Source organism: Neoarius graeffei, chromosome 18, assembly GCF_027579695.1.
Source record: "Neoarius graeffei isolate fNeoGra1 chromosome 18, fNeoGra1.pri, whole genome shotgun sequence".
NCBI classification, from domain to species: Eukaryota; Metazoa; Chordata; class Actinopteri; order Siluriformes; family Ariidae; genus Neoarius; species Neoarius graeffei.
Genome location: NC_083586.1, coordinates 49,936,505 through 49,961,996, shown reverse-complemented (window position 1 = coordinate 49,961,996; position 25,492 = coordinate 49,936,505). Strand labels below are relative to the sequence as shown.

Below are 25,492 nucleotides of genomic sequence, written 5' to 3'. Positions count from 1 at the left end.
GACGCAAAGCAGTGCGGCGCAGGACAAATTTTGAAAGCTCATTGCGGGCAGGAGGGGGAGTGCACAATGCGGGCGCGGGCGGGAGAGGTGATAAGCTGCAGTCCCGCTAACTAAAAACGTGTTTAAAATAAAATTTATAAATTATTAATTTATGTCTATCGTATATAATTTGTGCTGGATATTTTATTTGGCATTAATAAAAACATTTTAAGATGCCTAAATTTGCGGATGTGGTCTAATCTCGCGTATGTTTCCGATTCCTTTCCGCTCTTCCGTGTTTGAGATCTCCGATCATGGCAGAAGAGCAGAGCTCCTCTAGTGAAGCTCACAGTGCTTCAGAAGTAAGTGCTGCTTTAAAAAGAGGTACATTTACCGTTAAAAAGTCAAGAGTATTAGTCCTAAGTATTAAAAAGTATTTTAAAAAGCATTAAAAAGTATTAACTAGTATTAAAAAGGACTGTGTATCGCACAGATTGTTCAATTTAAAGCTAGAAATAGACAGTGTATAATCTGAGGAGCTGGTTGTGGTTGTGCAGCACTTCATATGAGAGGAGAATGAAATCACAGTTGAAATCATAACGCCACAGACTCGGAAGTGGGAGTGCGAGTGCGCAAAGTGAGAGCTGTCAATCAAAGCGAGAGCTGTCAATCATGAGCGCATGCAGCGCTCAACTTGGAATGTGTCAGCAGAATGTCAGAGTCTAAACAATAAACTTACAATAAATGAAGGATCGGTCAGTGGAGAGCTCAGCTAAGCTCAGCATGTTTAATTCCCCAAGCCAATGACAAGAACTTTCGTGAGAAATAACGCGAACGTCTGCATCGTGCGGGATTTGCGGGCGGGAGCAGGACAAAATATGGCAGGCGCGGGCAGGAGCAGGACTGAAAATCATAATTCTTTGCGGGAGCGGGCGGGAGCGGGACTGCACAATGCGGGAGCAGGCGTGAGCGGGACTGAAAATTCTGTCCCGCGCAGACCTCTAGCCCATAATACATGAAAAGTTAAATAGTGATAATAGCATAGTAATTCATTTCTAAGAGCTGTTTTACAAGGACTTGATTTTGAAATCCAACCACTCAAATCAATGTTTATCATGAAACAAAAGCCAAAATATGATCCTATATCAGCACTCTTGGTACCTAATTCAATAGACATAACCCACGTTCTTTCCTTTTCATGCCCCACAGGTACCCGAGACTCAGGAAGAACCTCTCGAGGAAGACGCTGTGTCGCAGAATGATTTGGAAGCTCTGATGAACGGGGTTAAACACAATTCCGGCACTTTAGACGCTGTGCAGAACGTGTCAGAAAAGACGCAGGTGCTGGGAAAGTGGGTGTGCGCCCAGTCGTCTCAGAGAAAGAGCAAGAACCACAACAGTCACATCACTGACAAGCTGGAGCAGCTCGCCAAAGTGTACACACACACGGGTGACAAGTGGAGGGCGCTGAGCTACTCGAAAGCAGTTAATGCACTCAAGAGCCATCACAAGGCGATCTCTTCATATGAGGTTAGTGATAGGATAGTATTTAAGTGTGCCGGTGATATCACGAATTAAGCTTTGTGATTTGAATTTAGTGCAGGATGTGTTGCAATGCGGCAGCAGTACGATCGCAAATTAAAACTCGTTACAAATTACAGTGCCGCGGAAAAAGCATCAAAGACGCAGATGTGCAAAGCTGGTAGAGGGACGGATCCAGGCCAGAGAAATATGTGCACCAATTGGCATGTCACAGGGCGTTTGTTTACTTTACCGCTAGTTGGCTGCATGGGCTATAACCACGCTCAACCAACAGACCAATGATTCAGGATCTGATCACCTGTAGTAAGCGGTGATGGTTACCTGACCTAATTACCTGTATTATCACGATGCTTTGTATAGCGTGGCCTGAGACAAAGAATCTAGCTCAAATCAATCACGTGCTCCAGAACGAGGTCAAAATTCGCCGTGAATAACGGGTCGAGCCGCAGTTATAGCGGACCGTGCCTGGGCTGTTTTGATAGGTCTCAGGGGGATGGAGGTGCCTGTAAAGAGTGGCGGGACAAAGAGTTTCGGTGGCCGAGTTATGAATTTTTAAATCCGTGTGCGCACGCGGCTGGAGCCATATTAAAGTTTTCAGCGAGCCGCGCTCGCACAAGGCTTCAGGGCCTAATAGCGGACCGAACCGCGGTCATAGCGGGTCGTGGCTGCCTTCTTCAGAAAAGGCTCGGTGTGCTCTACGCCCCCGTGAAGCTCCATAGCGATCTGGTCAAATTAGTACAACTATTTCTACAAATGTGCATCGGTCAGATTCTTGGGCTGGATCCGTCCCCATGGTCGAGACATTTCCCAGAGGACTTGCAGCTGTAATTAGAAACAGTGATGGTTCTATTACGTGTTCACACAAGGGCGTGAATACTTATGCATTCCGGAAATCAACAAGTCTACTGTTTTAATTAGCCGATCAAATGATGCATACATATTGTGTAAATCATATGGAAATCCCAATTAAGTCTTTCCATTTCAGTTTCGTACATTACAAAATGTGGAAAAGTTCAAGGGGTGAATACTTATGTAAGGCACTGTGTATTAAAAATACATCTGTGGAATGAATCAGAAAATATGACAAAATCTGATACTGAGCCAGAGTTTCAGGTCAAAATTAGGACAAATATCCAGTACTTGTTTGCTGCAACCCGAGTTGTGTGAGGAACCACTGAGCTTATTTTAAACACGTAAGATACAAAGTTATTCAAACAGTGAGAAAAAGCAAGTACTATACACACCCGACCTGATTATTAACAGGAAGCCTGTAAGATCCCAGGCATTGGCAAGAGCATGGCCGATAAGATTGTGGAGATCATGGAGAGTGGGCATCTCAGGAAGCTGGACCAGTTCGGAGAGGCCGTGCCAGTCTTGGAGATGTTCACCAACATCTGGGGTGTTGGCGCAAAGACTGCCCAGCTTTGGTATCAACAGGTAAGAAGGGTTGAATGAACAAGCTCGGGTTCTTCTATCTTTATGAAGGTGATATAATAACAAATAAACGTGTATGTATAAACAAACACACGCTCACTCACCCACCAGCCACTTTGTTAGGAATACCCATCCACTTGCTGTTTTATACAGTTATCTAATCAGCCGATTCTTTGACGCATAAAATCACGCAGATACGAATCAAGAGCTTCAGTTAATGTTCACTTCAAACATCAGGATGGGAACAACTGTGATCTGAAAGAAGTATGACTTTCATTTCACTGTGGCATGGGTGTTGGTTTGAGCCAGATGGACTGGTTTGAGTATTTCAGAAACTGCTGATCTCCTGGGGTTTTCACACACAACACAGAATGGCACAAAAAACATTGAGTGAGCGACCATTCTTTCTTTCACTGTGGCATGGGTGTTGGTTTAACCGGCGAGTTGCCTAGCGGTTAGCGTGTCCACCTCTCAATCGGGAGGTCGCGAATTCTACTCGCAGTTGGGTCATACCAAAGACCATCATAAAAATGGTGCCTACTGCCATCTGGCAAGGCTCGCTGCAATACAGATGCGGGTCGGGAGTCAAACAGCCCACCACTGTAACCCTAGCTATGTAATATAGGCGAGAGGCCGAGGGCTACGAAACAGAGATCGGCACCGCCAAAACGGACTTTGACGTGACTTTTTGAGCGACAGTTCTGTGGGTGAAAACGAACGTCTTGTTGATAAGAGAGGTCAGAAGAAAATGGCCAGATTGAGTCAGGAAGGATATAGCAACTCTTTACAACCATAGTGAGCAGAAAAGCATCTCAGCATGTAACCGCAGAAGACCACGTTGGGTTCCACTCCTGCCAGCCAAGAACCGGAATCTTAGAATCAAGATTATTAAAGTTGCCGGTTAGTGTATGTAATGGGGCTTGCTGTTCTAGGAAAATTATCAACAGCAAGGTGGTTTTATTTTCTCAAAATGTTTTATTTACCTTAACACAGCAATTTGTCAATGATTACAATTTTACAAGAGCAAGTTGTTTCTTAAAGAACCACACTTTGTACCTTTTATGCGTTAATAGTTACCTTTAAGAACAGAGGAGCAGGAAAACAAGTTAGGTTCCATTCCATTAATGGCATTTATCAGATGCTCTTATCCAGAGAGACATGCAACATACCCAGAGTAGCCTGGGGAACAGTTGGAGGTTAGGTGCCTTGCTCAAGGGCACTTCAGCCATTCCTACTAGTCCAGGGAATCAAACCAGTGACCTTTTGGTCCCAAAGCTGCTTTTCTACCCATTAGGCCATGGCTCCTCCTGTGCAGCTTGTCATGTTCCAGAAAAACCATGCAGTTCTTCTCCAACATGAAGACTTTTCTTGTGTGAGACAGCCTACAGCTTTACTTCTGCTTGACACTGGAGACTCCTTCCATGAATGCTAAATAAATTCACTGAAAACATATCAGCTTTTTTTTTTTTTTAATCAATTGATCGTTCTTATAAACCTGTTATTTGCTTTGTAGCTAGAACCAGCGTCAGAGCTACTGTTCTAGAAAATGATTCAACACTTTCGGAACCAGTAATTCATCAGCATTCTGAATATTATACAGGGTTAGTCAAAATTATGTTAACACTTAAATGGTAGAAGCCAATCGGATCTGTAGTGGAAGTTCATCAATGGCGTACTGCTGCACCATCTCTAAGTAGACGTCTGGCATCACTGTTGGGGCGTCAAAAACAGTAGGGTCCCAGTTACGCCAGCAGTGGTCACCACACGTTCAGGAGAAAAATAATCCATTAGTATTCACATAATTTTGACTAACCCTGTATTTGATAAATGTGTTCTAAAACTGACGACTGGAAGACTCGTTTGATTTAAACGAGCTACCAGAGTCGTGTATGAAATGACTGAAATTAAAAACAAAGCCAGTTTGTTAATGTTGTTGTTGTTATTGGTATAAAATATGTCCATCAACCCATGAATGAAATACAGGTCACAAGTTGCAAAGTTTACCTGAACAAAAAAAAAAAAACTGTGTTCTTATCAATTCAGGGCTTTCGTACGCTGGAGGATATTCGCACCAAGGCCACTTTGACTCACACGCTGAGAATTGGCCTGAAGCACTACGACGACTTCCTCGATCGGATGCCAAGAAGCGAGGCGACCGCCATCGAGAAAACGGTCCGTAACAGACTTCATCGCATCCCAGTTCACGACATGTCATAACTATAACCATGTCATGAGGCACAATTATCGTCGAGAGCTAGCTGTAAAGGAAATCACCATTGTCATCCTATCAAGCCAACATAGCCATAAGGGAGTATTCAGCGCTATATTACCAATGCATGCTGAGATCTTCTAAACACGGGCACATTTCTCAGTGTAATATGTATGCGATAAGACAAAAAGGTTTGTTTTGGCTAAGAGAGGGCTGTCGATCTTTTTTAGCGGCTTGATGGCGAAACCAGAGGCAGCGAGCGTGTACGTTCTCCCTGAGGAGCTCCTGAAAGTTGGCGCATCATAAGTCAGAAACTCCCTTTGCTCTGTGGCTGAGCCGAGGCCCGAAGCCAGTTGTTTTTCTTATAGTATCGCTTGGTTTTCCCTCTCCGGCCAGATAGAAAGTACAGATGAAGAAGATGAGAATAGCATGTGTCCTTTTGCTCTGACAGAATGATATGTAGTGCATGTAACCTCTCCTCGAGCAGGTTCAAAGCCTAAATGGTGGGAGGCAGGGAGCAGATACAGAATAGAGAGAATAGACCATGTAATCTCCATCTCCAGTGATGGATCTTAAATTATTGTCTTTCACATATATTTCCCATAGTTGTTCTCGGACTCGCGTTATACGTGTGAACCTTCACATATATTTCTTGCAGCCATCATCACTGGGAAGTAATGAGTGTTTTCTTGGATGTCCTCTCTGCATAAATTTTGCTTCGTCCCAGGCAGCTGGTGTACTCGAAGCATTAATCGTTAACCCACTGCCAGTGCTGTTGAACATTACTGCATATGGCCATGCGTTGGTTAAGCAGCGTTTTTGATTGACAGGTGAAAGCGGCGGCACACAGCGTGAACCCAGAGCTGCTAGTGGTGGCGTGCGGCTCGTACCGACGCGGGAAGCCCACATGCGGAGACGTGGACGTGCTTATCACTCACCCAGATGGCCAATCGCACAAGGGTGTGTTCGGCAAAGTGCTCCAGATCCTCCATCAGAGCGGTATGCTTACACTGTATTCGTGCAGTCACTTGGAGATATGTGGACAGTCGTAAATCATTTACTTGGTCGACCTGCTCTAGGTTTTACTAGTGGTTAAAGTAAGGGTGTGTTGACAACGTTAAAGGTTAATCAGTGATTTTAAAGGGCCCCAGAAATCAGAATTTGGTGTTTGGATTTATTTTTTTGGTACCTAGTCAGAGATGTCCACAAGCACCAGCGACCAGCGGTTTTCTCCGCCTACACAGACAGTCTACGCCGGCTACTCGATCCCAGGAAAAAAAAAAAAAACTTTCCGTTCAATGTTCAAGCAATTTATCATCATCGCTGCCCATAATTTGCTTCAAATCCAATTATTCCACCCCAAAATCGTCTTCGATTCAGGTCTAGCATGACCAGAAGCGATGCCATATTTGTTGAGCGATTCTCGAACTCTGATTGGCTGAGCCGGACCACGTGACCATGCTGTTTTACTCAACTTATTAGATTCGAAGGTATGAATGATAAGTAAATTTTTAAAGAAAATAATTAGAAGATTCATCATTCTCTACCTCAGAACTGTTATTTTCATATCCAGAAGCTACCCAGAGTGCCTAAGTTCCCAGAGAGATATACTGTATGGTCCCTTAAGCACGGCGCACATGGCCGATTTTCCGTCGCTTGGTCGCGCAACTTTTTGACGTAAGCGAAAAATCACTTCGTGTGCGGATATTTGCGACAGCGATTTTTTTTTTGTTGTTGTTGTTGCTTGCGACAGATTGCAGGTATCGAACATGCTCGATATTCTGTGACAAAAAATAAATCACCAGTCGCTGACTTGTTGCAGAGATATCATGAAAATCGCTTCTTCTCCCTCAATTCTTCACCGATTTTGGTTCTTTCTGGCATGAAGGTAGGGGTACCTAGGGTGCATATAACTTCTACCCAGATTTGCTTCATTACAATTATTAATGAAGTTATGGACTAATTAAGCCTTAATGAGCAGTTCAACAAAAATCGCTTCTTCTCAGTCAGTTCCTCGCCATTTTGGATTCTTTCTAGCAAATAGGTCGGTATTCCTAGGGTGAATATTGCTTCTATATATAGCTTGCAACATTTTATTGCGCAAGGTGGCCCACTTTAGATCGTTCCTTCTGGACTAGACAGGGCCAGAGCGAGCTACGCTGTCACTGACGGTCTCGTTTTAGAGCTGTTCCTGTTTTCTCATCTCATTATTTCTAGCCACTTTATCCTGTTCTACAGGGTCGCAGGCAAGCTGGAGCCTATCCCAGCTGACTACGGGCGAAAGGCGGGGTACACCCTGGACAAGTCGCCAGGTCATCACAGGGCTGACACATAGACGCACAACCATTCACACTCACATTCACACCTACGGTCAATTTAGAGTCACCAGTTAACCTAACCTGCATGTCTTTGGACTGTGGGGGAAACCGGAGCACCCGGAGGAAACCCTCGCCGGCCACGGGGCTCGAACCCGGACCTTCTTGCTGTGAGGCGACAGCGCTAACCACTACACCACCGTGCTGCCTGTTCCTGTTTTAATTTTTGTAATTTAATATTCCTGGGAAAACTATACATTTTTTGATGAGTCGTCTGATACTAGTCTTGTGTTCATCCAGTTAAATGCCCTCTATAATGTCTTTAACCCAAGCCGGCTGTTGTGTAAATCAAACACGCCGTCATCCTGACTTCCTGTTTTAAGAGTAAGTATGCCAACAATTAATCAAATCATGGCCTTCAAATCGTCTCACAGCAAGAAGGTCCGGGTTCGAGCCCCGTGGCCGGCGAGGGCCTTTCTGTGTGGAGTTTGCATGTTCTCCCCGTGTCTGCGTGGGTTTCCTCCGGGTGCTCCGGTTTCCCCCACAGTCCAAAGACATGCAGGTTAGGCTAACTGGTGACTCTAAATTGACCGTAGGTGTGAATGTAAGTGTGAATGGTTGTCTGTGTCTATGTGTCAGCCCTGTGATGACCTGGCGACTTGTCCAGGGTGTACCCCGCCTTTCGCCCGTAGTCAGCTGGGATAGGCTCCAGCTTGCCTGCGACCCTGTAGAACAGGATAAAGCGGCTAGAGATAATGAGATGAGATGAAAACACTCTGGTCTCTGTGGTGTCTCATGTTCTGTAAAAGCGAGACAAAAAAACATCATGTAGACGACTAACATGCAACCAGTCAGGACAAGGAAGTATTTTTACTTGCCTGTCAGTCTTGTTGATCACGCCACCTGATTGATTGATTGATTGATTGATTGATTGATTGATTGATTGATTGATTGATTGATTGATTGATTGATTGATTGATTGATTGATTGGATTTGGGTTTTAAAACCCACTAACTTGGACAAAAATCACTGACTGTACCATTAATGTGTAGTCGGAGTCAGTCAAGACAACTGTACGTCCATTATAATCCTAATATTTCACCACTCGTTCAAAAACAAGGCATCCTTAATTCTGCAGAGTGATTGGCAAATTACATGTTTTGATACACTGAAATGTTTGTAAGTTGTGAATTGATGTGAAACAAATACTAGACTCAAAAATCTTGAGAGAAATATGGCTCTTAGCTGCTCCTTTGAATTCAACAGGCTTCTTGACTGACGATTTGGTGAGCCACGAGGAGAACGGCGAGCAGAAGAAGTACATGGGCGTATGTGTCCTGCCTGGCCCGGGTCAGCGTCATCGGAGGCTCGACGTAATTGTGGTGCCGCACGAGGAATTCGCATGCGCCTTACTCTACTTCACCGGCTCGGCCCATTTCAATCGCTCCATGCGTGCACTTGCCAAGACCAAGTCCATGAGTCTGTCGGAACACTCGCTGAACACAGGCGTGGTACGTGAGCGTGGTCTGAAGGTGGTACCAGGTTTGCCGCTGAGCACGCCTACTGAGAGGGCGGTCTTTGAGCACCTGGGCATCCCGTACAGAGAGCCTCATGAGAGAGACTGGTAGCAGGATGTCAGAAGAGGATAGGAATGAAAGCATATCCGAGCTGCTGTACTTCTCATAGTTATATTTTAAACTTTTGGTGTTTTCGATGTAAAAGCATAAAGGTGCAGTACATGACTTTTTTTTTTTTTTTTTTAGACTACACAATAATCAATTATCCACCCTCAGAATGTTTATGGAAGAATATATTTTTATCTTATAAACTACTATGTCGATGAAGGGATTGATCCTTGATCATCACTCTTTTTAACTATGGGCCCAGGTCCTTTCTGTATTTATTGTGCTGCTTGATATTGACCCTTCGTAATCAGATTAGTTGATTGTAATGGACATACGGATGAAGAAAAGATCATGCGAGTGCCAGAATGTGTGAATGAGGTCCAGTATTGGTTACCTGATAAAACAGCCGTGGCGCACTATTACCACAGGATGCAACACTTTTGGATGGGATATTTCCATACTGCAAATATTGTTAATTATTATACATACGGGCCACTTTTTCCATGGAATAAAAAAACATATATTCTATTCCCTTCGAGTGGGTTTATTGATGGCATGCAATATTATCATATCGCTTATCCTCCATGTATTACGCCACCCTCCGCAATGGAGCATGACCTTGCGATATTGTTATAATATTACACATTGTCAAGACAACACGATATCACACATTGGTGCACTTTCGAAGATCCAATGACAAAACTTTTCTGCTGCGCATGTGCACAATCGTTTCTTTGTCAGCTGGGAAAGAGAGAAGACGAGGTTAATTCAATGCTAGGATTAAGCACTAAATAAACTGAAAGCTGAAACTAAAGACACGCTGAACACCCGAAAGGCTACCAGAACTTCATTATGTATTCTTCACGCATATTTGCAAGAGAAAAACATACCAACGGCCATCGAAAAACTGGAAAAGAGACACGTCGGAGATGTAAATCTTTTGCGCAAGCGAGTGTCTTTGACAGTTTGTGAACAAACATGGCCACCAGGTTCGCTTTATTAAAAGCGGAAGATTTAGAAAGAATTTTGAAAGAGACAGAAGTGTTGAATACCCGAAAGGCTACAAAACTTCACTGGGTATTCTTGACGCATATTTACAAGAGAAAAACATACCAACGGACATCGAAAAACTGGAAAAGAGACCAATAGCGGAAATATTGTCAAAGTTCTACTTGGAGGTGAGGGAAAACTGACGGAGACTTTTACAAGAGGACTTCACTCAGCAAAGCCCTTTTGTTTTGATCAACTGCAATGTAACAATTAACTACGACCAAAAGTAACTGAACTTGAACTGTAAACCTGTATGTAGCTTGTATAGAAGTTGGGTTGTTGTTGTTCCGGCTTTTTGGACTTGTACAGTGGGGCAAAAAAGTATTTAGTCAGCCACCAATTGTGCAAGTTCTGCCACTTAAAAAGATGAGAGAGGCCTGTAATTTTCATCCTAGGTATACCTCAACTATGAGAGACAGAATGGGGGGGAAAGAATCCAGGAAATCACATTGTAGGATTTTTAATGAATTAATTGGTAAATTCCTCAGTAAAATAAGTATTTGGTCACCTACAAACAAGCAAGATTTCTGGCTCTCACAGACCTGTAACAACTTCTTTAAGAGGCTCCTCTGTCCTCCACTCGTTACCTGTATTAATGGCACCTGTTTGAACTCGTTATCAGTATAAAAGACACCTGTCCACAACCTCAAACAGTCACACTCCAAACTCCACTATGGCCAAGACCAAAGAGCTGTCAAAGGACACCAGAAACAAAATTGTAGACCTGCACCAGGCTGGGAAGACTGAATCTGCAATAGGTAAGCAGCTTGGTGTGAAGAAATCAACTGTGGGAGCAATTATTAGAAAATGGAAGACATACGAGACCACTGATAATCTCCCTCAATCTGGGGCTCCACGCAAGATCTCACCCGGTGGGGTCAAAATGATCACAAGAACGGTGAGCAAAAATCCCAGAACCACATGGGGGGACCTAGTGAATGACCTGCAGAGAGCTGGGACCAAAGTCACAAAGGCTACCATCAGTAACACACTACGCCGCCAGAGACTCAAATCCTGCAGTGCCAGACGTGTCCCCCTGCTTAAGCCAGTACATGTCCAGGCCCATCTGAAATTTGCTAGAGAGCATTTGGATGACCCAGAAGAGGATTGGGAGAATGTCATATGGTCAGATGAAACCAAAATAGAACTTTTTGGTAAAAACTCAACTTGTCGTGTTTGGAGGAGAAAGAATGCTGAGTTGCATCCAAAGAACACCATACCTACTGTGAAGCATAGGGGTGGAAACATCATGCTTTGGGGCTGTTTTTCTGCAAAGGGACCAGGATGACTGATCCGTGTAAAGGAAAGAATGAATGGGGCCATGTATCGTGAGATTTTGAGTGAAAACCTCCTTCCATCAGCAAGGGCATTGAAGATGAAACGTGGCTGGGTCTTTCAGCATGACAATGATCCCAAACACACCGCCTGGGCAACGAAGGAGTGGCTTCGTAAGAAGCATTTCAAGGTCCTGGAGTGGCCTAGCCAGTCTCCAGATCTCAACCCCATAGAAAATCTTTGGAGGGAGTTGAAAGTCCGTGTTGCCCAGCGACAGCCCCAAAACATCACTGCTCTAGAGTAGATCTGCATGGAGGAATGGGCCAAAATACCAGCAACAGTGTGTGAAAACCTTGTGAAGACTTACAGAAAACGTTTGACCTCTGTCATTGCCAACAAAGGGTATATAACAAAGTATTGAGATGAACTTTTGTTATTGACCAAATACTTATTTTCCACCATAATTTGCAAATAAATTCTTTAAAAATCAGACAATGCGATTTTCTGGATTTTTTTTTTCTCATTTTGTCTCTCATAGTTGAGGTATACCTATGATGAAAATTACAGGCCTCTCTCATCTTTTTAAGTGGGAGAACTTGCACAATTGGTGACTGACAATACTTTTTTGCCCCACTGTACCATTTTTATTGTTAGAACTTTGACTTTGTACATGTACACTGGATTGACAGAACACTGAATTACATTCAATCAGAATCAACATTCAATATTGGTAAGTTACCGCCCTGTTCTTAACTTTTTGTAAAATCTATAATTGTTCCATCAAATGTGTATGCATAATAATAATAATAATAATATTGGCTGGCTTTTTTCGTGGTATGTCAGATATATTCCATTCAGCTACTCGTCTTCGACTCGTTCAGTATCATGCTATCTGAATGGAATATATCTGATATACCACTCAACGCCAGCCAATATTATTTAAATATGTTTGGATGTTTTAATTTTCTGTCACCAAAATACAATATATGGCATTGGCTCAATTAAAGTGCATATCACGGGTAAATTCAGGAGCAAGATCAATGTAATTCTCCTATTTTATATTAAACTTTGGTCAAATATCTGTTGCATTTTGTGCAATTTTTTTACCTTGCGCAATACCAGAAAAATTCAGTTGAAATCAAGCCATTTGAGGCGAATTGGTCCGCCTCTGAAAAAACTTGGCGTTTGGATTTCCCGGCAAACATTGATTTTCGTGATGTCGCGTGCGGGACGCCTCCCTCTGAATCCTACGTCAGCGCTGGTTTGTTTATGAGAAAATGACCTGGTGGTTTTCTGCAAATTTCTTCAACGTTATCACATAATTATTAAAATGGTTAACAGATGTATCGTAGGAGGGTGTAGCAACACCAATCTTGATGGGATTAGTACTCATCGTTTCCCAAAAGACCGGACAAAGAGAGAAATGGGAGCGCTTCGTGCGAGGCACCCAGAAGCCAAGGACCAAGCAGAGCCGAGAAAAAGACCAAGAAAATCGGCGATTCACAAGTTGACTGTTGCCAGGGTAAGAAATAAGAGAGACTATACTCTAAATTAGGTGTTCCTGTGTTTGTATGGTACACGGATAATGTTATTTATTGACATACACAAAAGTAAACAACACGAAAGTGCTGGGCGATAATACACTTACTTCACATGTATCAAGGGATATGCGTGTCAGGGCTTGAGATCTTGGGACCTGTCAAACACATTAAATGTATATACAACCCTGCTTAGCCGATTCCATGTGTGTAGCTTATGAAATCTTTCTCCTACAGTAGCCAGTACTCTTCTAAATGAAGAAATATATAAATACATAATTAGTAATTAGAAAAAATATGATTTGTGTAACAATAGATAGATGAGCATTGATACATGAATCCATGGGTTTAGAAGCTCAGGCGACAATTCCATATTTCAATGCAAAATCGCGAGCTGCTAAACTTGGTCTACACAGACTGTGCACTGAAACCGTGCAAGCTCTCACAGCCTGCTGGCGCTTCCGCAGGTGACGTCACGAATCTGGCTCCAGACTCCCTTGGGATTTTTCCAGAAGTGTTTTATTTTATTTTTTTCTGCTGTAGACAGATGGCCTTGTGCAAAATTACCCTTCTGGATGAGTGTGTAAAGGGACATACTTTCATATTAAAAAAAAAAAAAAAACATGAAATTGGTCCAGGATATGCACTTTAAGGTGTTAGCAGGCCAAAAATAAAGATCGGCTCAAACGTAGTGAGCTTTGAAATCTGCATCATCTGACCTTTCCTAATAAATAATTTGAACAATAAGCCACAGCTCAATAAGCTAATTAAGGTCTGGAACCTTGGTAAAAGTTACCTGAGAACTCAAAGGTATTGGGGTGCCCAAACTTTCGCATGGTGTTCCTTTTCATTTTTCACTCTCCAATTGTACAAAACAAAAATAATACACAAATCTTGCAGAAAACGCTGAAAAGAAATGTCGTCTTTACCTTTATGCCTTTTGCTGATCAGTTCATCTTCTGCTCACTTAACTATTCACAGTAACAGACATTTTCAGTAAGGGTGCCCAAACTTTTGCATGCCACTTTAAACATTTCAGCATAAGGAAGCATTTATCACATGCACACTCGAGCACAAGGAAATTCCTCCTCTGCATTTAACCCATCTAAAGCACGCACGCACAGAGCAGTGGGCAGCTAGGTGACAGCACCCAAGGAGCACTTGGGGGTTAGGTGTCTTGCTCAAGGGCCCTTCAGAGAGGGAAAGTGCTATTTATTCACTCAACTCCCCTCACATTTTTCCTGTCAGTCCTGGGAATTGAACCAGTGACCTTCTGGGCCCAAGGCTGCTTCTCTGACATTCAAGTCATAGCTGTCCCATTAATATAACGTCCTTATTTGGATCTTCTCCTTCTTCTTCTGGCTGCTCCCGATTAGGGGTCGCCACAGCGGATCTTTCGTCTCCATTGCTCCCTGTCTTCCGCATCCTTCTCTACCACACCTGCCATTTTCATGTCCTCTCTCACCACATCTCCTCTTTGGCCTTCCTCGTTTTCTTTTGCCTGGCAGCTCCATCCTCAACATTCTCCTTCCAACATGCTCTGCATCTCTTCTCAAGATGTGCCCAAACCATCTCAGTCTCATCTCTCTTAGCTTAATTCCCAAGCTCTCCACATGTGCTGTCCCTCTGATGTGCTCGTTCCAACCTCCCATCGCAAACCTTAACATCCTCAACTCCGCCATCTCCAACTTTGCCTCCTGTCTCTTCGTTAAGGGTACGGTCTCCAATCCGTACATCACAGCTGGTCTCACTACTGTCTAATACATCTTACCTTTCACTTTTGCTGGGACTTTCCTATCACAAATGACTCCTGAAATCCTTCTCCAACTGCTCCACCCTGCCTGCACTCTCTTTCTCACCTCACCATCGCAACCCCTATTTTCCTGCACAGTTGACCCCAGGTACTTGAATTCACCAACTTTCTTTACGTCTACTCCTTGCATCTTCACTACACTCTCATCCCCATTCTCATTGATGCACATGTACTCTTTTGCTGTTGCTCACTTTCATTCCTCTTCGTTCCAATGCATCCCTCCATCTCTCCAAACCCAACTCAACCTCCTTTCTACGTTCACCACACATCACAATATCATCCGCAAGCATCATGTTCCATGGTGACTCCTGCCTCACTTCGTCCGTCAAGCTATCCATCACTATGGCAAACAAGAAAGGACTCAAAGCAGATCCTTGATGGAGTCCCACCAAATAAGGACCAATAACGTCCTTATTTGGATATCAGATGTTAAACTGATAAGAACGGATACTGCACTGGATATAAACTTGCTGTATTTAATGTGTTTCAGGGTAGGGTGGAGTTTTCCTTTAACTCTGCAGGAAGTGTGTTTACAATTTTTATGTATTATAAAACTTTTTTTTTTTTTTTAGATCAGATTTGACTGGTCCTCCTCATCCAATCCTGGATCAGTGCGCGTTTAGTGGGCGGGACAAATCAAGTTTTGTCCAATCTGGTTGCGCGCGTAGCTTTGGATATTCAGATGTTGCGCAAAAGCTGGAAGTTCCGCGCTGAGAGGTATTCTGTTCTTCCTGAAGCGGACAGGGGGAGGAAGGAAGACTAAATGGTCGCTTTTCACGTCTCTGACACTCGCAATGAACAAAACATAACTCTGATCTCGGTGTTTGTTCTGTTCCGAACTGCGGTGTGGTGTTGACAGCTGAATGTTATCGCTCGTGTATCAGGGAATGGGTTTGTTTTTTTACGCAGCTGAACCTGTCAGTCCCGCAGAGGCGACTCTTCAGGTGAGAAATGTCTGTCTTTCTCATAAATCGGCTAGTTAATTCGATGCTTGCGTACTTTTAACCTCCAACCCGTATTCTACAAGCTCCACCTCCTTATTCATGATTGGCTATCAAAAACTCGCTTCACGAGCTATGATTGGTGTGTAACTCACTCTCGAACGCTCTCCTCGATTGATTGGTTGACAATACAAACGCGTGGCCAATCCTAGAGAAGGAGGCGGGAGTAGTCGGAATGCGGATGTGGCTGTAATCTAAAGTCAGGACTTTTTTTTTTAAACCACCAGATATGAGTATTCTGAGTTTTATAAACGTGTTTTAGTACTTACAAGTAATGTGTCGATTTTTTTTTTGTTTTCACTCAGAGGCTCAAACGGCACCAGTTTCATTTAATTCGTTTAAAACTGCTGTTTGTTTGTTTGTTTGTTTGTTTGTTTTTTGAAAGCTTCGACTGTTTTAAGTTCGAGGACGTGCGCGCGAGCTTGTTGTGGAGTGGGTACATCCGCCTTGCTCGCGCAGACTTTGGTTTGTTTTTACTGGCATGGTGTGTCTGTGAGGAAACGGTTGCCAGATCCTTTCAGGGGAAAGTGTCTAATGTATGCAGAAAATGCTGCAAGAAGTCACTGGATGACGTCATAAGCTAACTAGCTTCTGAGCTACTGAGGTTCCGGAGCGCGCTCTGGCTTGCTCCCCCTCAAATTAAGCAGCGCGCTCCGGCTTGCTCCCGGAGTGCTCCGGCCGAGGTTCCGGAGCGCGCTCTGGCTTGCTCCCCCTCAAATTAAGCAGCGCGCTCCGGCTTGCTCCCGGAGTGCTCCGGCCGAGGTTCCGGAGCGCGCTCTGGCTTGCTCCCCCTCAAATTAAGCAGCGCGCTCCGGCTTGCTCCCGGAGTGCTCCGGCCGAGGTTCCGGAGCGCGCTCTGGCTTGCTCCCCCTCAAATTAAGCAGCGCGCTCCGGCTTGCTCCCGGAGTGCTCCGGCCGAGGTTCCGGAGCGCGCTCTGGCTTGCTCCCCCTCAAATTAAGCAGCGCGCTCCGGCTTGCTCCCGGAGTGCTCCGGCCGAGGTTCCGGAGCGCGCTCTGGCTTGCTCCCCCTCAAATTAAGCAGCGCGCTCCGGCTTGCTCCCGGAGTGCTCCGGCCGAGGTTCCGGAGCGCGCTCCGGCTTGCTCCCCCTCAAATTAAGCAGCGCGCTCCGGCTTGCTCCCCCTCAAATTAAGCAGCGCGCTCCGGCTTGCTCCCGGAGTGCTCCGGCCGAGGTTCCGGAGCGCGCTCCGGCTTGCTCCCCCTCAAATTAAGCAGCGCGCTCCGGCTTGCTCCCGGAGTGCTCCGGCCGAGGTTCCGGAGCGCGCTCCGGCTTGCTCCCCCTCAAATTAAGCAGCGCGCTCCGGCTTGCTCCCGGAGTGCTCCGGCCGAGGTTCCGGAGCGCGCTCCGGCTTGCTCCCCCTCAAATTAAGCAGCGCGCTCCGGCTTGCTCCCGGAGTGCTCCGGCCGAGGTTCCGGAGCGCGCTCCGGCTTGCTCCCCCTCAAATTAAGCAGCGCGCTCCGGCTTGCTCCCGGAGTGCTCCGGCCGAGGTTCCGGAGCGCGCTCCGGCTTGCTCCCCCTCAAATTAAGCAGCGCGCTCCGGCTTGCTCCCGGAGTGCTCCGGCCGAGGTTCCGGAGCGCGCTCCGGCTTGCTCCCCCTCAAATTAAGCAGCGCGCTCCGGCTTGCTCCCGGAGTGCTCCGGCCGAGGTTCCGGAGCGCGCTCCGGCTTGCTCCCCCTCAAATTAAGCAGCGCGCTCCGGCTTGCTCCCGGAGTGCTCCGGCCGAGGTTCCGGAGCGCGCTCCGGCTTGCTCCCCCTCAAATTAAGCAGCGCGCTCTGGCTTGCTCCCGGAGTGCTCCGGCCGAGGTTCCGGAGCGCGCTCCGGCTTGCTCCCCCCCAAATTAAGCAGCGCGCTTCGGCTTGCTCCCGGAGTGCGCTGCTTAATTTGAGGGGGAGCAAGCCGGAGCGCGCTCCGGCAGCTATTTACACTGGATCCGGTGTAAATAGCTGCCGGATCATAATTACAGTAAACTAGTAAATACAGTAAAGGAAAAACTTGAGACTGAAAGGTTTTAAGTCATCCAAATGACTGAACCTAAACATTGCTACAGTAACATACTAGCTACTATGTTGTTGACATTAGCTAGTGCTAACAGCTAACTGCTAGTACACTGCTACGACACAGACACCGACCCTAATAATACAGTTCTTGGTCATTGCCTGGTAACAGCAAATTTATAACGGGCCATGTCTCAACAGACTAAGAAGTTATTTCAATGACATTTAATAACATTTTGTTTATCCTGAGGACCGAAAGTAAATGAAAATGTGAACAAACCTTAGCTGTAATAAGATGGCGACCACCGGCTCCAGGGACGACCCGCTGATGTAGGCATGTTACCCAGCCTGACACAAAATATTTGTAGGCATCCAAACTCTTATACGCTTTCAGATCAATACCTGTGTATGGCGATGGGTTTTTAACGACATAGGTATACAGATCATGTGGGCCGAAGTCAGGTAAAGACGAGGGCTTCGTGTACTTCCGTACATCAGTGAACAATCCTGGTGGAAGCAGGTAAACGTCGTTCTCTAAGCCTGCTAACCTCAATTTTTGCAAATACCTCTCCCTCTGCTCGCCCTGTAAATGCCCTACGTCGCTGGATAGTGAAGGTGTTTTCTGCATCTTGCTCCTTTTTCTTTTATGTTTTTCGTTTGTCGCCTTCCTCGCATTCAAACTGATTCGAGCCGTGACGTCCAAAATGGCAGCCTAACGATGCATCACATGACTTGGTCACGTGGGTGAAAAACCTCAATATAAAATCTGGAGAGCTCACAGGCTCGTCACTAGGACTACGTTCAGACTGCACCCTGAAACGACCCATATCCGATTTTTTTGCCCATATGCGACCTGTATCCGATTTGTTATTGACAATCTGAACGACACAGATCCGATTTTTTCACATGCGACCCAGGCTGCTTGGATATGTGGTCCTAATTCCGATGCATATCCGTTATTTTCATATGCGACTGCAGTCTGACCGGACAGGTCGCATTCATGCGACCTACACGTCATCAACAAGAGACAAACGTCACTATTCTGCGTTGGCTAATCCCGCCTCTTTGGTGGAAAACAACAACATTTGTACAGTTTTCAGAATTTAAATAGACTTTTTTATAGAATTGATCAAGCTAATGGTGGATTTGGTAGGGACCTGGATGTTGATCTGTTAGCCTGATTAAATAAAACAGTTTCTATAACTGATAACTTAAACCATCCTGTATTACAAGATTATAAGATTGTTCTAGAAATTTCCAGTAATTTGACACCTTCGGTCTCATTAGTCTGCTGCCCACATTAATCAGATTATAGTGTGAGTTCCGCCGCCGCCACAAAAACCACATCGCCAGGTCTCTCCTCATCTCCATGCTTTACTTGCAAACTTGGAGTGCGCTTTTTTTTTTTTGTTTATGTATTACGTAGATGTGCTTATTACGTGTCAATTTGCGCATGCGGGACACTTTTGGGTCGTTTTCCGTTCATATTGGAGATCGCATACAAGTCTCATATAATTGGTAATGTGAACGGCCTAACAAAAAAATCGGATTTCACAACAAATCGGATATGGGTCGTTTCAGGTTGCAGTCTGAACGTAGTGTAGGGTTGCCACCATTCAGAAATGAAAATAAGGGACGCCCACCACGGCTCCTTGGGGCCATGACCCCCACGGGCACGACTCCCGTGGGGTGGGGTGGGGTGCCCGCAGCAGTGGTATGTTTTATTTTGTAGGTGTTTTTAGTAAAGGGGTGATCGAGAAAGCAATTACTCATACTTAAAGCTTGAAATGCTTTATTGCCAATGCTGTAAAAATGTATAATGTACAAGTGGGCAACAATGAACTTCTCATCTCATTATCTCTAGCCGCTTTATCCTGTTCTACAGGGTCACAGGCAAGCTGGGGCCTATCCCAGCTGACTACGGGCGAAAGGCGGGGTACACCCTGGACAAGTCGCCAGGTCATCACAGGGCTGACACATAAGGGGTGTTCACACGGCACATATTTGCATCGATGCTGCACCGATGTATTTTGTTGCGATATATCTTACACCGGTGTAAATTTTGTGGAGCGTTCACACGTCACAAACCTGCTTACTAGAGAGAAGCGTGTTAGCACCGGTGCAGCCCCACTTGCGTTCACACGGCAGTTTTTGCGACCGTGCTATACGATAGTAATAATGCGGAAATGAAACATGCGCATGCGTGAAAATGTACTTCCTTTTCCTGGTTGTCATGGCATCACCAAGCACCGGGAAAACAACGTGGCTGAAGACACCAGTCTTGCCAGATACTGCTGACGTTTTCCAGCCCAAAATATGTTCAAATCTGCCAAAATGCACTTAAAACCGCCCAATCTGGCAACACTGGAAGACACGCAGTTCTGTTGTTGTTGATATTCGCCATTTTGGAAGCGCAAAATACCAGGATGCAAGTTATGCAATGCCCGTATGTAATCAACTCTCCTCACGCGTAGCGAGTCTACCCCTGTAGCGTTCAGACGTCCCATTTTATATCGGTGCTGCCCCGCAAACTAGCATTTACTCCTGAGAGAATTTCTTAAACCACCTCCCGAGCAGGGTTAGATTTGCACCGGTTTAAGCAGCATCAGGGGCTACACCGCTATAACTTCAGGGTTTTTTCTAGAAAAATTTAGTACGAGGGCGCTCACCATGGCGAGGGAGCGAAGCGGGGGGGAGATGGTGCCGGTTGTCCCCCCCCGCCGTGCAAAGCCTTTGAAAAATGCTCCAATGGGACATTCTGAGGCTATCTGAGAGGGAAATTGTAACAAATTGTCTGTCAACATTGAAAAAGAAAGAAGTAATCTTCTTCTGCCCCGGACAGTCTTTGGCTTTCTTCCGCTTCGTGCCGCGGGATGACATCTTTAAATGCCCAAGTGTCAACAAAAACAACTTGCGAACTACTTCTGTCAAAAGCTCCCACGCCGGTGGGTGAAAGGTCATTCAGTCTCGAGAAATCTCGCTCTACAAGTCAGCTGACCTTGTATGTAACCCATGTCAAATCTCGCGAGAGCAGCCGCGACAAGTAAACAACTAAACAACATGGCGCCTCAGTCTGGAAAACGCCAATTCGGATTGTTTTTGCACCGTCTGGCGTTGTATCTACTATGATTGGAATATTTTTGGAGCAATTATAACGTATTTGATGATCAGACACATTGTCATGTAGTGTTGCTGGGATGTTTTCACGGAGTCGGTAAGGGGGCGCACGCCGAGAGTAAGAGGGCGCAGCGCCCCTGTTCCCCCGTTTAGACGAAAGCCTGAACTTTGTACCGTGTGAACGCTCTACCGGGGCAGTCCCGGTGCTACGCCGGAGTAAAAGTTGACGTGTGAACACCCCTATAGACACAGACAACCATTCACATTCACGCCTACGGTCAGTTTAGAGTCACCAGTTAACCTAACCTGCATGTCTTTGGACTGTGGGGGAAACCGGAGCACCCAGAGGAAACCCACGCGGACACGGGGAGAACATGCAAACTCTGCACAGAAAGGCCCTCGCCGGCCACGGGGCTCGAACCCGGACCTTCTTGCTGTGAGGCGACAGCGCTAACCACTACGCCACCGTGCCGCCCCAACAATGAACTTTTAAAATATAATCTATAGTATATTGAGAACTTAATATCACTGTAAATGTAGTGCATAACTGTTCTTGGTGTAGGGACTCTCTTTGTGAACCTTGGGGACATTTTTACTTAGAGAGGAAAAAAGAGAACCAAAAACACAACAAACATGTATGTCTGCTTATTCAAGAATGCAGAAAACAAGAAAGTGCAAAACATTACTCCTTCCCTCAACAGTCCGGAGTTCATCAGGAACTGTTGTGTTTCTCTTGTCTGTGGAGTAGATCAGATTTAAACAGTCAACAGATTTCCCTCACTTCTTTTTCCAAGTGTACTTCTTGTGACTCCTTGCTGCACTGAGTAACTCTGTCTTTCAAAGCGCTGTTGTAAAACTCGGGTTTTTTGAGCAGCGCCAGCGTGTGTTGTCTGTCTCTAGGCAACCGTGACAGCGCCACACGCAGTGACGCAGGCAGCCAGGCACAGACGCACAGAGCGGGACACAGAGTGGAGGGGTTTGTGTCCTGGGTAGATCCCGCAACGTAGTATTTCCTGTTTTATTTTGTTCATTATTGTTAGATTTAGTGTTGATACGTGTGAGACAGACACGTGTATTGGACATTTATGAAAATACGGAACAAATCGCATCCCGTATCGGTTCAATACGGGACACAAGATTTAATTGCCAAATAAAGGACGATTCCGTATTTTACGGGACGGGTGGCAACCCTGCTCGTCGCAGTGGAGCCATCTGGCTGCCATCTTACCACACCCATCGTGTGTATTTGGCTTATGAGTTAAACCATCATATCTCATCAAACTTGCCCCAAGAAAAGTATCTCCTGACCTTCTTTTCCCTTTCATTACCTCCTTTTATTTTCTCACCTTGGCGGCACGGTGGTGTAGTGGTTAGCGCTGTCGCCTCACAGCAAGAAGGTCCGCGTTCGATCCCCGTGGCCGGCGAGGGCCTTTCTGTGTGGAGTTTGCATGTTCTCCCCGTGTCCGCGTGGGTTTCCTCCGGGTGCTCCGGTTTCCCCCACAGTCCAAAGACATGCAGGTTAGGTTAACTGGTGACTCTAAATTGACCGTAGGTGTGAATGTGAGTGTGAATGGTTGTCTGTGTCTATGTGTCAGCCCTGTGATGACCTGGCGACTTGTCCAGGGTGTACCCCGCCTTTCGCCCGTAGTCAGCTGGGATAGGCTCCAGCAGGCTTTTAGGCAGGATTTTTTTTTAGGGAGTCTAACTTTTTTGCAGGTGTCACTGTATGTGGCGAGGTGTAGCGGCGCGTTGAGCGCCGCTGGCACGAGTGTTTTAGGGGGTTCCGGGGGTACTCCCCCGGAAAATTTTGAAATTTCTAATGCTCTCAAATGCTATTTCCTTCATTTTGACAGCAAATTTTGAGCAATACAGCCAAGTGTTTTTGCCTTTGTTACAACATTCTTGTATCAATAGTATGAATAGGGTCCCTTTCAATGTACAAAGGAAGCTGCAAGTCTCAGGTACGACTGGAAGGTGGTATTTCTACTTTATGTCGTTGTGTTCAAAAGATATGGGCTGTCAAACACACTTTGACAGATTGTGACACCCTATAGGGTTGGTTGTCACAATGTTATTTCAATGGGGCGGTACAGGAACCGAAAATACATACATATTTTTGAGAATTATGTAAAAATGTTAAAGAAAATGTATTCAAAATACATGTAGGTATAACAGATTGGTAATACAATATCAACTTTGGGAACACCAAAACAAAATACACTGCAAACTGCGTATATTTTTAATGAATATTATTATTAAAATGGGTATATTTCTGGGATTTTTTGAGCTGGAGTTGCATATTAAGCATGACAAATTAGCTATAAAGCTTTCTGATCGCAGAATACTACATAAATAAAGCTTGTTGTAGCTGTGTTTGTCTCAGTCAGTAGTGCACCTATTGCAATTGCATTACATGTGACAACCAACCCCGAACACAGTGTGACAACCAACCCCGGCTGACCAGTTTTGCTTTCAAAGCCGCTAGCGTCCAAAGATTTAGTATAACAAAGAAAAAAACACACAGGAAATATGGCTAAGTCTTCAAACATTATAATGGTATTCGTTTTTTCAATAGAAACCCATTAATTACAAAGCTAGAAGGTAAAAACCAAGGTACTAAAAATTTACATTTAGGTATGAAAAACCTTCAAATTGTTCTCACCTTTGAAATGCATGCAACACACAATAACTTTTCAGGTAGAATGACCCCAGTACTAATTCTAAACATTTCTATCTTGGTGGAATTGAGCAGCGCCCTATGGTGGCTGAGATATGACGAATGTGACAACCATAACTTGTGACAACCAACCCCGGTCATCCCTATTTATTCATGCAAGAAACCTGGCTGTCTAGTTATGGGATTGTGATAGTTTTTTGACATTCCAAGCCTATCAACAGTTACAGAAGAAAAAAAACAACTTAGATGAGTTCTCTTCTGAAAGAAGTTGGAAATCGTTGTTTGCCTTCCTCTTTTCTTCATTTTCTTCCTGTCATGCCCAAAAAACTCAGAAAAATCTATCTTCTATCTTCCTTACCAAATATCCCACGTGTTCGTCCTTTTCACGTGCGTTCTTTGGAATCCCAGCATCCTTTAGAACGTGTCGTATTTGATTATTGTTTAGCCTACTAGAAATACTACCCGCCGGCTCGACTACCACACTCTCCACTACGTAGCCTGTAATGTTGGGAAAATCTGCATGAAAATGTGTTATTTACTGTTAAAAGGATTTATTCGGGATAAATAACATGTCAGGTAAGGCCGGTTTTCTATAGACTACATTCCACATTTAGCTGCGGCAATATAGTCTACGGCTATATTGTCTGGATATTTATGCCAGTGTCTCCTAGGCATACATCTTTTCCCCCTCTGCTCTGGGAACGCATATTACAAGTGCTTTGTACACCAAATTTATTTAATAACCCATTTATTTATAACGAGGGCTCTCACAACTTTGAAATTAGTGCAGCCATAGAAACGCGTGTTTCTGTAGCTCTGCGGCGGGTGCCTATATTTTGTACTCTGGGCTCGTGCTGTTGCTATGGTAACCCTGGGCGTCTTCGGGAAAGACAGCTGTCAAAGCGAGACTTCTGAAATTTCCAAAATGGCGGTGTCAACAAAGCTTGTAGATCCTCGGAAAGCTCAGACTCGGCGATTTTTTAACATATTCAGCTAAGTTACCGGACATAACACGGGCGGAAATATTAGGGCGTCTTTAGGGCGTCGTACTAAAAAGTAGGGCGTCCAATTTCTTGTTTTTTTCAGTACAGGGCGTCGAAAAGACGCCCAGACGCCCCTCTATCTAAAAGCCTGGGCTCCAGCTTGCCTGTGACCCTGTAGAACAGGATAAAGCGGCTAGAGATAATGAGATGAGATTTTCTCACCTTTGTCCACATTCCTTACATATCTTTATCACGCTCCGCTTCACTGTTATTGTGGGTTTTTTTTCCTTTTCCAGTCCAGTCTCTGATCTTTTTTTTTTTTTTGAATGGCTCTTTCTCATCTTATCTCATTATCTCTAGCCACTTTATCCTGTTTTACAGGGTCGCAGGCAAGCTGGAGCCTATCCCAGCTGACTACCTGGACAAGTCTCCAGGTCATCACAGGGCTGACACATAGACACAGACAACCATTCACACTCACATTCACACCTACGGTCAATTTAGAGTCACCAGTTAACCTAACCTGCATGTCTTTGGACTGTGGGGGAAACCGGAGCACCCGGAGGAAACCCACGCGGACACGGGGAGAACATGCAAACTCCACACAGAAAGGCCCTCGCCGGCCCCGGGGCTCGAACCCGGACCTTCTCGCTGTGAGGCGACAGCGCTAACCACTACACCACCGTGCCGCCCCAACGGCTCTTTTATGACTATAATTATTTTTAGGGAGATTATTTCAGTTTCTCTCTCATATAGTGTATCTTTCTCTTTCATATACAGTGGTACCTCGGGTTACAAACTTAATTCGTTCTTTGACTCCGTTCGCAAACCGAATTAATTTTTCCCATTGAAATTAATGTAAATCCAATTAATCTGTTCACCGGCCCCAGAAACATAATTTTTTGTAACTTTTTATGGG

General features: G+C 45.0%; 2 protein-coding genes across 4 annotated transcripts in view; both read left to right on the top strand.

The window, feature by feature from the left end:
* Positions 1 to 9,635, top strand: part of poll (polymerase (DNA directed), lambda) — a 29,565-nt gene extending 19,930 nt beyond the window's left edge. For all 3 annotated transcript variants that reach the window (XM_060898980.1, XM_060898978.1, XM_060898979.1), the window contains exons 6-10: positions 1,189 to 1,509; positions 2,785 to 2,958; positions 4,999 to 5,127; positions 5,995 to 6,163; positions 8,746 to 9,635. In XM_060898980.1, coding sequence (XP_060754963.1) covers positions 1,189 to 1,509; positions 2,785 to 2,958; positions 4,999 to 5,127; positions 5,995 to 6,163; positions 8,746 to 9,107 — 1,155 coding nt within the window. In that variant the 3' untranslated portion in view covers positions 9,108 to 9,635. The remainder of the gene's footprint in view (positions 1 to 1,188; positions 1,510 to 2,784; positions 2,959 to 4,998; positions 5,128 to 5,994; positions 6,164 to 8,745) is intronic.
* Positions 9,636 to 15,474: 5,839 nt separating this feature from the next.
* wbp1lb (WW domain binding protein 1-like b) overlaps positions 15,475 to 25,492 on the top strand; it is a 32,470-nt gene continuing 22,452 nt past the window's right edge. The window contains exon 1 of the mRNA XM_060898977.1: positions 15,475 to 15,724. Within this exon, the coding sequence (XP_060754960.1) occupies positions 15,644 to 15,724 (81 nt within the window). The 5' untranslated portion in view covers positions 15,475 to 15,643. The remainder of the gene's footprint in view (positions 15,725 to 25,492) is intronic.